Source organism: Hypomesus transpacificus, chromosome 13 (assembly GCF_021917145.1).
Source record: "Hypomesus transpacificus isolate Combined female chromosome 13, fHypTra1, whole genome shotgun sequence".
Taxonomy (NCBI): Eukaryota; Metazoa; Chordata; class Actinopteri; order Osmeriformes; family Osmeridae; genus Hypomesus; species Hypomesus transpacificus.
In genome coordinates this window covers 14,315,719-14,329,889 of record NC_061072.1, presented here as the reverse complement: position 1 = coordinate 14,329,889, position 14,171 = coordinate 14,315,719, and the positions used below count along the sequence as shown (strand labels likewise).

Below are 14,171 nucleotides of genomic sequence, written 5' to 3'. Positions count from 1 at the left end.
CATCTCTTGTCACTCAACTAGATGCCTGCAGAGAGTGACATGGGACGAGTGTAGCCCCTTGCTAGTATTTATTTCATATTACATCTGTTTATTGTTTTTCTGTTCAGATAAACTAATGCTGTTAAGTTTAATATATTTTATGTAATATTTCCGCTGTTAATATTTGGATTTCGTTTAATGTCAGCCTATTGGTTGATTGGTTTGAACCTTGACCTGAGGTTGTGATATATATATTGGAATAAGGGAACAGGGGGGAGTTCATATCGGAGTTTGGGGTGGTCTGAGTGTTGATCTGAGCGTTAGCGAGGATAAATGTGTTGCCAACTCGGGAACCATATTTAGCATGTAGCCTAACTGGTGAGCTGTCGGATAGGCAACTCCATTGCAGGTTAGTTACAATTCATAAAGGGACTGCGTCGGATTGGAGAAGGACAGAATTTGGCGGAAAGCCAAATTCAAGAACTTTCCAGTCTTACGGACATTCAAAGACTTCAACGAACTCTGGTCAAACTCTCCGGGACACCGTCGACCTACTCAACTTTCCAACCATCGTCACGCCACGAGGTACCTGGTTGGGCCGCGTGTTTCCCACAGACAGCAGCCGCCATCTCGTGGTGTGGGCCAACGTACCCGAGCCGAACTGCAGTTGGTATTTGACGGACTCGGTTTATTATTTTCTATTAGTGTCTAATAGGATAATTACGGCCAGGGATATTGTCTTTTCTATTGTATTGTGTGTATATATATATATTAAATGTAAAGATTGTGTTGGATGCTGATGCATTATTTGTGTTTAGATTGGGACCTTATAAAATAACGGCTTCTAAATATATTCATTCTTTTTGCAAATATTAGTTTTAAAGAACTCAGAGCGCCCTAGCATTTAGTTAATTTGAGTTATGCCCGAAAACGAGTCACGAGGTGCGCTGCAAGAGGGCTGAGTGTGTTGGTGTGAGAACACACTCCCTGTACACAGACCAACTCCACTTCATCCAAACACAAGTTAAACAACTGTTCTACACACATAATATGATCCACAATTTCCAGCACCCCTCCAACATAACAGGAGCCTGTGTTGTCTTGACAAAAACGGACATAGACACCCCCCAAAATATTTCTGAGAAGTTGGATGGAAGTGATCGTTCCTGGGAGAAAGTTCCTCCTGTGATGTTTAAGGGTGGTGCCAGAGGAGCAGTTCTCTCCTATATGAGGAACTGGTCCCAAGGGGGAAGTCAAGCTGCAACCCAATCAGGTTCTGGAAGACTACAAAGGCATTTTTTCGGTGTCACCAGTAAAAAGGGAGCACATGAAGACGATTGATTAGTGAAGGTTATGGAAAGTAGACAGTTGAAAAGGAAAGATGAATGCAGATGATGGAACGGGTAGTCCAGTAATGTATCTTCCTCTCTCTTTCACTCTGTCCGTCTCTCTCTGTCTCTTTCACTCCCTCATACCTGGCCGAGGGGTGTGTGAGGGGTGTGCGTACGTGTGTGTGTGTGTCCCAGGCCGCCCCTGCCTGTAGGGTGCATGTGTTCAAGGGGTGTTTCAAGGCTACTCCAGGGGTATTCCAGCAATGCGTGTCGGAGGGGGAACAGGAAGGAGGTCATCACTCATCTGTTCCTTTTATCCTGTGATCGGCACCCCCTTGTTTCTTTCTCTCTCTCTCACATTCTCTCTCTGTCTTTCAATCTATCGCGTCCTTTTTCTCTGAGTGATGAATGGATATATTCATCACTATTCATACACAAAGCCATTAAGAGAGAGGGATATGAAGACAAAGAGAAACAACAATCTCTGGAAAAACAAGTCTGTCAACACGCAGTGGCTTCATCTCTCTCCCCAAACCATCACTCTGGGCTTTATCTGGGAAGGTGGGTGGCCCTGTGTGTGTGTGTTTGTGCGTGCATTTGCGAGGAGACATTGCAGCGTTGCGTTGAGCTCCGACTGACCCCCTACTGAACTGTGAGAAGAGTAAAGGCGAGAAAATAACAGAATGGTGGGTGAAAGAGTGGAATGGGGGAGGGAGGGCTCAGAGAAGGAGGGAGAGTGGAGGACAAGGAAGAGAAGAAAAAAAAAAAAACTTGGGAGAGGACTTTGTTGAGAATGTTTAGTTATGAAAACAAAAGTATTGTAACAGATGAGGCCGGCTTCACCTTGGAAACAGCATAACAGCAGAGCACCAAGAGAGGGGAGCCAACCGGGGCTTATCAGACTCCCAGAGAGCCAGGAGAGAGAGAGACACCATGGGAGAGCGGGAGAAGAAGCAGGGAGAAAAACTGGGGGAGGAGGACAGAGGCAGGAGGGAGTGAAGGGGAGACAGGCGAGGGGGGGTAGACCTGGGGGAGATGACTGACTGACAGGACAGGGAAGGGGAGCTTCTGTGGACACACTCCCCACACTGCAGGGGGAGATATAAAAGGAGTTGTGGTCAGGGAGAGGAGAGGCCAGGCACTTCAACACTGCAGGAGTCGTGTGTTCACTTGCTGGGATACTCAAGCTGAGAGACCCGACCCCAGATGTGGCTATCTCACAGAGAACAAACACAGCCACTTGGAAGAAAGAGGATCGTTTTGGACAACAGGTGACTTGTCTGGAGAAGGGTTTTTTGTTTTGGTCACTTTGGAGGGGGGTAAAACAAATTAATTTGTTGTGTTTTCCGATGTGTTTTTGATGCAATGTGAAGTCATGGAGGGACATGGTCCTGTTGTTTGTGTTCACGGTGGTCTGAGGAGAGAGTAATAACTAAAGCCGAGGAATTTTTAACACTGAGGGTTCTGGACTGTTGATGTTTTGGCTGGTTCCAAGTTACTTTCATTCTTGAAACAGCCTTTTCCTTTTTCTGTGAACTTTTTACACTTCTTTCCATCAACTGCAACCAAGTTGGGGACTTAGCAAAATGGCTGTTACGTTCAACTCTGAGATTTTCAACGGCTCTATCTCAGACACTACCAGCGGTTACCATGACTACGGGGACATGTACCTCGATGACGATCTGGATGTGTTCAGTGTTACCCTGGCAGTTCTCTATCTGGCCGTGTGTATCTTAGGTCTGGCGGGAAACTGCTTGGTCATCGTCGCCATTTTAAAACTGGACAAGATGGCGTCCGCCACCACGGTGTACATCTTCAACCTGGCGCTAGCCGACGGCCTCTTCATGGTGGGCCTGCCCTTCATCGCCATCCAGAACTTTCAGAACGGCTGGGCCTTCGGAGACCTGGCCTGTAAGCTGGTGATGGTTCTGGACGGGATCAACCAGTTCACCAGCGTCTTCTGTCTGACAGTGATGAGCGTGGATCGCTACATGGCGCTGGTCAACCCGCTCCGCTTCGCCCGCTGGCGAACCCCGCGCTGCGCCAAGCTGGTCTCTGCCTTCCTGTGGCTGTTCTCCCTGATTCCCGTCCTCCCCATGGCCATCCACTTCTCTGTCCACGACGGTCTGTGCACCATGGATCTCCAGCTGGCCTCGGACTCCTGGTGGCTGACCTTCATCTGCTACACCTTCGTCTTTGGCTTCGCCCTGCCCTTCACTGTCATGACCGTCTCCTACACCGCCCTGGTGGTCACTCTGAGGACCCAGCGCCGCCATGACGCCGCCCCAGGCCACGAGAGCCACCGGCTGGAGAGGCAGGTCACCAAGATGGTGGTGGCGGTGGTGGTGGCGTTTGGCGTCTGCTGGCTGCCATTCTACGCCTTCAACTTCTGCTCGCTGTACCAGAACGACCTGGTGCTCACCTTCGCCCGGGGATTCGAGTTTGTGGTGCTGCTGTCGTACTCCTGGAGCTGCGCCAACCCCATAATCTACGCCTGTCTCTCCGACACATTCGGCCGACACTTCAGCACTCTTCTGTGCCCCTCCAAGACATCTCCCAGCGTGCACTGCGACGGCGAGACCGAGCGCTATGACCTTCACGACAGCGCGGGTGGGCGCGACGCGAGCGTGATGGCTTAGAGAAGTAAGGGAGTGAAAGGTCAAGCAGACCCCGCGTGCGTCTCCATGTTTCCCTGTCACGACACGCCGGGTTCCATCAAGATGCATGGACACGTCTCTCTTACTAACGACTTCACACCTTTCCAATCCTTCAACCCGCCCATTAATGAGTCTGGATTCTTGCCTGGCTCAGCTCCCAGGAACAGGACCTGACTAGTCCTAGTGTCCACCGAAGGGAGGAGTGTTTAAGTCAACCACATTAGGAGTTTGTGCAGCTGCGATACTCACAGCCGGTCAGTAAATCTGAAAACATCTTTTCTTTCTCCAAATGTTTATCAGATTGTCTTTGCTTTGCAGTGGGCTTATTTGAGGTGGAGTGCTTCTTTTTTTTTGTTTTACAACATGCTTGTCCTGATCCCAGCCTGCCCTGGTGTTCAGATTAGTTGCCCCTGCTTCTGATGATGTGCTTATTAAGACTGGAAAGACTACCGCGGCTCTTAAACTCCTGTGTTGTCTTCACGCGCCAGAACTAATGAGACGACATGTAAAAGAGGAACGGAGGCGAGGGGAGACAGGTAGCCAATCAGAGGCGACCGGCCGTCTGCAGCCCTCTCCGCCTCTGCACGCAGGCATTACAAAGACCCCCTGGCCCAAACCACAAAGCACCCAGTTGACTCAGTGACGGTTAGTTTGATCTGTCTCCCTCACCCCACTGCCTGAGCATGTCAGGGGAGATTGAGTGAGATTGTGTGTGTGTGTGGAAGAGTGGGGGTTTGGAGGTGGGGGTTCAGTGTGTGTGTGTGTATGTGTGGAAGAGTGGGGGTTTGGAGGTGGGGGTTCAGTGTGTGCGTGTGTGTGTGTGTGTGGAAGAGTGGGGGTTTGGAGGTGGGGGTTCAGTGTGTGCGTGTGTGTGTGTGTGTGTGTGTGTGTGTGTGTGTAAAAGTGGGGGTTTGGAGGTGGGGGTTCAGTGTGTGCGTGTGTGTGTGGAAGAGTGGGGGTTTGGAGGTGGGGGTTCAGTGTGTGCGTGTGTGTGTGTGTGTGGAAGAGTGGGGGTTTGGAGGTGGGGGTTCAGTGTGTGCGTGTGTGTGTGTGTGTGGAAGAGTGGGGGTTTGGAGGTGGGGGTTCAGTGTGTGTGTGTGTGTGTGTGTGAAAGTGTTGGGCGTACAGTATGTGTTCGAGAGAGTGTGTGTGCGTGATCAGGAGTGCAGTATGTATATGTGTTAGTGAGGTATACTGTATAGGCTTGTTTGTTAAAGGGTGTGTTTATCGGGATGTAAGTGGGTGTTTGTTAGAAAAACAACAGTGTGTGTGAGGAGGGGAGCACGGCATGTGTGTGTTAGAGTAGGTGTTTGTGCATGTGGTTGTGTAACGGATCTGCCCGGTTAATGTTCTCACCTCCCATATGAGCACTTTCAGATTAACTGTAGACATGTGGGTGATGTCATTGCTGTTGCCATGGTAGTAACTGCAGAGTTGCTTTGTTCAGAGGAAGAAGAAACTTTCTGAAAGTACAAGCGCAGGTTGTGACACAAAGTCCAGCATTGGTTTACATATGCAATATACACAGATTTGTTTTTGTTTGTAAACACTTTATACCGGATTTACAATGCACAAATACACAAGTAAATTACATTTATTAATTTTTGTTGTAAAGAATTGTCTTGTTGTTTGTCTTAATGTCACTTAAATTATTCAGTAGCGACATACTTTTTAGCGTAAGCATTAACAACAGAAATGTCCTTTCCCAACTAAAAATGTCAATACTGTAGATGTTCAATATTCACTGCTTTCTTCTGGATTTCTCTTTGTATCTAACTTTTATTGTGAAACTAAATTTCATGCACTCAATATTCAAATGCCATTTATAAATAGACACAGCTGTTTAAATGTACAGTTCACTATGCTCACTGACACAACTGTAACAACTTTCTGTACTACTATACCCACAGAGAACAGTAAGTAAACAAATAACATTAAAACACATAAAGGAACAACACAGAGAAAATAATACTTCTTCGTTTATTTCCATGTTTCCAAGTTTCTACAGAGACACGACTCATACTCATATACCTGCTTTTTTCCTGCTAGACTGGCTCGCAGCTATCTGCACCTCCATGCCAAACCAGGGTTTTATTATTCTGCCAAGCTGAGGCGAGCTGATCGCTGAAATGTCAGAGTTGCTCCACTAGCAGCGCTGGCTGCTCGCAGCCATGTGTGTTTCATTAGCTATCCTGTAAAGTGGGCTCTGTTCACTGAAAGATTTTAAGAGCTCTCAAATTTCCAACAACTAAAATGGGCTCCTTTTTAGGGATGGTTTCCAGACGTCATGTTGGGCTTGACCAGGCTTCTGTTGTATCGTTTCACACCCCAATTTCAGAGATCATAAAAAGAAAAGAAAATCTTCTTCTCCAATCTGTTTTCTTCTACAGAGGATGGAAGATATGCCTTACCCTTTTGTTCTCATCTTTAGGCTTTTGTATGAGGACAAGAAGCTCTAGAGCCACTCTGTTCTACACACATTTGTGTATGTTTGTGTGTTGTCTATCCAACAGAGATCAGTCCACACACACATCACGTTGAACTGTGAGACCAAAATGACCATGTCATCTTCTGGCTAATAGCAGGTCCTCCTAGCGTGGGGACTGAACCACCCCCGCACCACTGTGAGTCTGAGTCCAGGGGCCACCTCTCTTTCCTACCCAGGGTGGTTGGGCGGGTCAACAACCCAGCGGTCCAGCACACACTCTCACTTTGAGGGGGGGGGGGGGGGCGGAGGGGGGCGGGGGTCATAGGGGCATGTTTGCTCGACTGTCACCATTCTGGAGGTTCTCTGGAGAGAGAGGATTGGGAACGAGAGCTCAGCCCATCAGATTAGAGGAGGCTCCATACTGGGTCGACCTCTGGAGAACAATAATATGTAACAGATATGACCTCCAATGGGGAGAGGAACTGGAGACGGAGCTCTCCTATTGGCCCCTTTAATTAGGACATGGTAAACCTAGAGAGAGCTCAGAGGGGATGGCATCTCCATGTAAGGTTTTAATTAAGAACGGTGCTTTTTCACCTTGTTATTTTCTCACGTGTGGTTCAGCCTCATCCCTGGGCTGTAGTTCAAATCAGCTGCAAGAGGCCCCGGGAGAGAGAGAAGGGTGGTGTAATAATGGGCGAGTGTGTGTGTGTGTGCGTGCGTGTGGGTGGTGGGTGGGTTGGGAGGCGTATGCTAGATCAATGAAGATCAATTGCACAATTCTACTCCCAACAGCTGTCGGGCATGTCTTAATCATTGTCTCCCTCCCTCACTCCTACGATCCCTCTTTTATTTCATCTTCTTCTCCTTTTCACACTTTGGCTCACACTCTCACTTTGTCTTTTTCACCTTCTCTCTCCCACTCTAATTTTCTAATTTTTCTCGCTGGCCCTCTCCCTCTCTCTTTTACTCTCTCCCTGGCACGCCAGTGCACACGCACATCTCCCACACATGCCTCTGCACATCATTCGCAAGTATCCTCGTCTCTTAAAACTTTTGTGATGTAATTGCCCGAAAGATTCATCCAGATTTATACATGTGCTGCAATGATGAAACCTCCCAGTTCCCCCCCCCCCCCCCCCATGAAACACGATGGGAGATCATTAGATTCTCTCACACTGATAAAACATGTAGTCTACGCATTCGTGTTTTTCTCGTGTGTTTAGCACATTGTGTACTGTGTGTGTGTGCGTGTGTGTTGTAGAAACTCTGACAAGTTGGAAGAGGAAGATAATAGACCAAATAAGTCTGAGTTGCTATTACAACTCTGTGTCAACACTTGAAACAGGAAGTTACAGAATAAACAAAATCAATTCTGTTCTCATGAGATCACCGTTTATAGAAAAATAATTTCTCCCAATTTAAATGGACATCTCAAAGTAGCCTCACACAGATTAGGTTCAGCTCTGACCGAAAACACAATTGTCAACCTCCTTTTAAAACTTGAAATTGACTGTGAACTGAAATGGTCTTGGTGGCTCCAGGTGATATTTGCTTTCAGTGAATACAATCATCTTAATATCCTGTTTCCAATCTAATGTCACAAGACCACGCTGTGTTCGGAATCGATAGGAAACACTTGTGACGTGTCACTCTCCATCTGCTGACTGCATTGCTGCCACACTCTGTCTCCCTGACAGTGTTGGGCAAGGGATATCAGGGAGGATCAACGTCACACACACGTGACTTTTCTTTCCCTCTCTCACACACACACACAATCACACACGCACATAGACACACACTTGCATACATACAACCAACACACACAACCAACACACATAAACAAACAGCACCAACACAGAGGTGCACTGGCGGCCACATCAGTAATGGCTCTGGCCATTTAGGAGGCCATTACTGTAAGCAATGTGCCTATATCCATCCTTAATACACACATTGTATACACACAGTGACTGTGAGGTGCTGCACAAACAACATCCAGAGATGAAGCGGTGGTGGAGGAGGATGATGATGATAAGGTCACATTTGAGATGATAAAAGAAGATATAGATTAACAACAAGGAACATTTATTTTCAAGGATGTCAAGGTTGACTAGACAACAAGCAACAGACTGAAGAAGCAACATCTTTTTCAATGTACATTTCTAAAAGCAATAAAAATGTATAAAACCCAAGAACATTCTTCAGTGTTAATGTGGCAATGACAATGATCATGTCTTGAGGTTTACACTTTTAGGACAACACACTTGTTTGCTCACAGATTGGGGTCAGAGGTGAAGGCTTATTGGAGTGTTGTACATTAACTTATCCACGGCTGAAAGTCTGTTGTGTTGTAGGTCCCCCAAGGCTTTTCAGTCATTCCATAGATAAAGGCCAAGTGCCCGTCAAGGGATTTGACTGGAGTGGAGATTTGGCCAAACACAACAAACTTTCTTATCACAATTGTTCCATGGGATCTTTAACCCATTTCTGAAATATCAGAAGATTAATGGTTTTGTATTTTATTTAGTAGAAAGTTGACCCGGCACATGGAAAAATACCCGGTGGGAAAATGTGTGCAATAGGGTACTTTCGCAAACTGGCCTGACAGACGTCACACAAGACGCCCGCCATCTGTGCGCGCTATAACTAGTCCCACTCGCGCCTCTTTATAAAGAAGCGCATGGATATAGTAGAGCGGTAGACCTTGGGTAACCACAGAAACAAGGGTTCTGTCAAGTGAACACCTGACAGCTGTTTACACCGGGGGCATGCAGTGTGACAGGAATGCGTAGCTTGTGATCGCCACAGAATGTCAGCGCGCAAGTATTGGTGTGACAGTTGAGTTTTCTCCACTCACCCCGAAAGACACTGACGCACGTTAGTAGGACTTTGGTTTTCACAAAGGGCGGTGGGAGGAAGGCTCGTATAACGGTTTGGCTGCTCCGTCTGCATGCAGAGACTGTCTGCAACACGGGCGCTCGTGCACGAACGCGCACGAACGCGCACACGCACTCTACACACATCTCGATCTCCAACTGCACACAGCACGGCAACACGGGGCGCACTGCTCAGAGCGCTGAACAGGCTGCGTGCGCTCTTCTCTCTCCTCCGCGCGCCACAGTCCTCCTGTTGCGAAGAGATTTCGCAATCGTTCAGACCACCAGGAATGGTGCCAAGACACTCTGGATACATTGCAGTTATTCACTCGAAACTATCTGGAAATGATTTGCTGAATTGTAAATAAAATCCAACATGCATTAACTAAAGCGTAAAAGTATATTATTGTTTGGTGAAAATAGCAACAAAGACAGTCGGAAGACTGTGCGCCTGCTGGGGTACGTAATCAGCGAACAGGTGGAATATTAGCAAGGAAGAGTACAGCAGTATTGGTCAAAATGACGCCACGATTTGGATTCTCGACGCTTCCCAAACAGACAAGTTTGACTCCCCGGGCTACTCTTTCTTGAAATGACACCTTGCCGTGATGGAACGAATATGACTATCAAGTTTTCGATTTGAAGGTAATTGTTCACCTGAAACTTTTTTTGTTAAGTATAATCTGAAATCCTCCATTTATTTCTCAATTTACCTCGTTTTCTGTTGCAGTCGTTTGTGTAGCCTATTTTATTGTATTATTATTATTATTATTATTTATGTATACATCCAGTAACTTTCAGATAACATGATTTTCATTCGAGTTAAAACATTTGCTTTAAATGACAAAATACACACGGTTACTGTGGGGTAATTGACCGTTACTTTATATTCTCACATGAGGATACAGGGGCACACGACACGTGCCAGTGTGCATTCTGTTTTCAGTGCGCATATAAGGCGCTCTGGCGCACTGATTTATCTGTCCCATCACCTGTAGAGGTGTTGGACCACCAATGGCTGATGAAGGCTACGTATACTGCATATTGAAGGAACTGAATGCAAACTGCGAAGAGAAAATAGGAATAGCTTTTTTGGCGTTGAAAATGAGTAACCACCATTAAATAGATAATATTGTGAGTAGGCTAAATTACAGACTTCGAATTTGTATCAGGCACGTGTGTCGTAGTTTAAATGTCACACACTTTTCTGATAATAGTTAGCTATTTTTCTGGTTCATTCCTATCGCACAGTCTCAACAGTCTCTCTCAGGGGTTACTGGCCTCACTCAGCACGAGCGAACGGAGAATCTGCTTTATGCGTCTCTCGTGACACTTTGTATCAGGCTAGATAAAATGACCTTGCTCCTCAGCAAAAAATCTTATACCAGTGTACTGTTTACCATTGTACTGTATACCATTGTGTGGAATATAAGTACGTCATTTCCATTAGTTTAAACTTTCCTTAAAATCGAAATCGTCGCATATAATTGCAGCTAGTGGCCAGATCAGATCGATTGAATCAACATTTGCCCTGTCTTCGGTGTATGACACGAACAAACACACACACAAACACACACACAAACACACACACACACACAGCACACTATCTTTCTCTCTCCCTCGCTTTCTCCATCTCTAAATGATTTGTCTTTTTCAGTTAGACATCTTTTTTGTTTCACTGTCATTCCTTTTTCTGTCAGATTGAAGAAGATTGATTGTGCTAAAGGTCTATACTACATCGACCTTGTCAGTGTTGCCATGGCACTTCTTTTGACCAATTAGTTGCGATGTTCTTCTTTTATTCTTTATGAATTCTTCATGAATAATTTCACACAATTTCTCCTTCTCTCCCTCTTTTTCTCCCTCTTTTAAAATCTCTCTGCTTGCTCACCCCCTCTCCCCCTGCTCTTTCTACCTCTCTCCCTCCTCCCAACATCCCCCCTCTCTCTACGTACCTTTAGGTGTGATGCGATTCTTCTCAAGACCTCCTCTCTCAAACTATTAACACACCAGCCCAGCTCCCCACCTGTCTCCCACCAACCCCCCCCCCATCCCCTCCCCTCACTCAACCCCACCTCCCTCTCCTCCCCCTCCTCCATCAACCCACCATGGACCCCTGGTCGCTCCTCCCGTCTCCCCCCAACCTCTCCCTCCCCGAGCCCCTCCTCTACGACAGCTTCCTCCCGGGGAACGAGTCGGACCTAGGGCCGGACGGCAACCGCTCGGCGGAGGACAGCGAGGCGATCTACGACAAGACCAGCTCGGTGGTCATCACCTTCATCTACTTTGCCGTGTGCGCCGTGGGCCTGTGCGGCAACACGCTGGTGATCTACGTCATCCTGCGTTACGCCAAGATGAAGACCGTCACCAACATCTACATCCTGAACCTGGCCGTGGCCGACGTGCTGTGCATGCTCAGTCTGCCCTTCATCGCCATGCAGCTGGCCCTGGTGCACTGGCCCTTTGGGGTCGTGCTCTGCCGGGTCGTCATGACGCTGGGTAGGTGGGAAGGCAGAGTGGGGCGGGGGGAGGTCGCGAGTTCCCATCCAAACCGGGTGATCCGTCCTATGAGGGATGGGTGGAGTTCAGAGGCGGTGTATTTGACTGCAGATCCGAAGGTTGGATGTTTGAATGATTGATGTCGTTTTGGATGAAAGGGCCTCTGAAATGAGCACTTGATGAGCACAGATGCTGTGGAAAATGACCCTGAGGGTTTCAGTTTCTCAACATGTTTATTTAGTGTTGTGATTTCATGCAAGGCAGTCAGTCACTCCCCTGAAATATATTTCATCGTAAAACCAGAAAATGTGTGATGACTAAATCAATTCCTGTCCTCTCCTCGCCCAGACTCCCTGAACCAGTTCACCAGCATCTTCTGCTTGACGGTGATGAGCATTGACCGTTACCTGGCAGTGGTTCATCCCATAAGATCCACCAAGTGGCGCAAGCCCCGGGTGGCCAAGGTCATTAACCTCACCGTGTGGGGCGTGTCCCTGCTGGTCAACCTACCAATCATGATCTTCAGCGGGCTGACGACCAATAAGAAGCAGGCTCACTCGTGTACCATCGTGTGGCCGGAGCCCCAGGCAGCGTACTACACGGCCTTCATGTTCTACACCTTCTTTGTGGGCTTCTTCCTCCCGCTCACCGTCATCTGCCTCTGCTACCTGCTCATCATCGTCAAGGTTAGCTCCTCCTCTTCACTCCTCTTCACTCCTCTTCCTCCTCTTCACTCCTCTTCCTCCTCTTCACTCCTCTTCCTCCTCTTCCTCCTCTTCACTCCTCTTCCTCTTCTTCACTCCTCTTCTCTTCCTCACTCCTCTCTTCCTTCACTCCTCTTCCTCCTCTTCACTCCTCTTCCTCCTCTTCCTCCTCTTCACTCCTCTTCCTCTTCTTCACTCCTCTTCCTCTTCCTCACTCCTCTTCCTCCTCTTCTTCCTCTTCACTCCTCTTCCTCCTCTTCCTCTTCTTCACTCCTCTTCCTCCTCTTCCTCCTCTTCATTCCTCATCCTCCTCTTCCTCCTCTTCATTCCTCTTCTTCCTCTTCCTCCTCTTCACTCCTCTTCCTCCTTATCCTCCTCTTCACTCCTCTTCCTCCTCTTCCTCCTCTTCCTCCTTATCCTCCTCTTCACTCCTCTTCCTCCTCGTCACTCCTCTTCCTCCTCTTCCTCCTCTTCTTCCTCTTCACTCCTCTTCCTCCTTATCCTCCTCTGCACTCCTCTTCACTCCTCTTCCTCCTCTTCCCTTGTAGCTGTGTGTTCACTCATTGTTTTTCAACAGGCCTCTCGTCCGCTTCTCCCACCGAGCCCCAAAATTGTTTCTTGTTCAACCACAGATGACATCCTGGTTGTTGTTGACGAGGGTGATCTGTTTATAGGCTGTCGAATCTCCAGCCGGGTCCTTCATTATGTGACAGGTTTCGAAATCCGCTCCCCGATTGATCAAAACGTTTCTGCTTCCTGACGGTGGTCCATCCCTGTCGTCCCCGCAGGTCAAGTCGTCCGGCATGCGCGTGGGCTCCTCCAAGAGGAAACGCTCCGAGAGGAAGGTGACCAGGATGGTGTCCATCGTGGTAGCCGTGTTCGTCTTCTGCTGGCTGCCCTTCTACGTCTTCAACGTGACCTCGGTGACGGGCACCATCAACACCACGGCCGCCCTCAAGAGCACCTTTGAGTTTGTGGTGGTGCTGGGCTACGCCAACTCCTGCGCCAACCCCATCCTTTACGCGTTCCTCTCCGACAACTTCAAGAAGAGTTTCCAGAACGTTCTGTGTCTAAAGAAGGTGGCCGGTCTGGACGAGATGGAACGCAGCGACAGCAGGGCCGACAGGACGCGCATGGTCAACGACGTCACCGCAGAGACACACAACGCGCTCCTGAACGAGGCCGCTGCCAGGGAGACGATGCAGCAGCTGAACAACGCGCTGCACAACGGGGAACTGCAGACCAGCATCTGAGGAGGACCAGAGTCAGGGGGCCCTGGGGACTGGGGCTCTATGGGGGCTGAGGGCCCTGGGGACTGGGGCTCTCTGGAGGCTGAGGGCCCTGGGGACTGGGGCTCTCTGGGGGCTGAGGGCCCTGGGGACTGGGGCTCTATGGGGCTGAGGGCCCTGGGGACTGGGGCTCTATGGGGGCTGAGGGCCCTGGGGACTGGGGCTCTATGGGGGCTGAGGGCCCCTGGGGACTGGGGCTCTAAGGGGGATGCGGGCCCTGGGGACTGGGGCTCTATGGGGGCAAGGATTCTGGCAGAAGGGGTCAGGGAATGCGGGGGAGGGAGCTGGAGAATGCAGGTTCACTGGTGGGGGCGCAGCATTGGGGAAGGAGTAGTGGGTAAGTGGGTAAGGGAGAAATGTCAGGCTCAGGGTTGAACTCGGTTTGGCCCATGAGCTGGCCCAGCTGTG

At 48.7% G+C, this 14,171-nt stretch overlaps 2 protein-coding genes across 2 annotated transcripts; both read left to right on the top strand.

Annotated features, from left to right (window-relative positions):
* The first annotated feature begins 2,313 nt into the window (after positions 1 to 2,313).
* LOC124476090 (somatostatin receptor type 5) lies at positions 2,314 to 4,735 on the top strand. Its single transcript, XM_047033097.1, has one exon. The coding sequence runs from the start codon at positions 2,897 to 2,899 to the stop codon at positions 3,947 to 3,949; it is 1,053 nt and encodes a 350-aa protein (XP_046889053.1). The 5' UTR covers positions 2,314 to 2,896; the 3' UTR covers positions 3,950 to 4,735.
* A 4,229-nt stretch (positions 4,736 to 8,964) lies between these two features.
* On the top strand, positions 8,965 to 13,780 carry sstr2a (somatostatin receptor 2a). The gene is made up of 4 exons (XM_047033086.1): positions 8,965 to 9,916; positions 11,233 to 11,770; positions 12,119 to 12,456; positions 13,263 to 13,780. The coding sequence occupies exons 2-4, from the start codon at positions 11,380 to 11,382 to the stop codon at positions 13,725 to 13,727; spliced, it is 1,194 nt and encodes a 397-aa protein (XP_046889042.1). The 5' UTR covers positions 8,965 to 9,916; positions 11,233 to 11,379; the 3' UTR covers positions 13,728 to 13,780.
* The last annotated feature ends 391 nt before the right edge of the window (positions 13,781 to 14,171 follow it).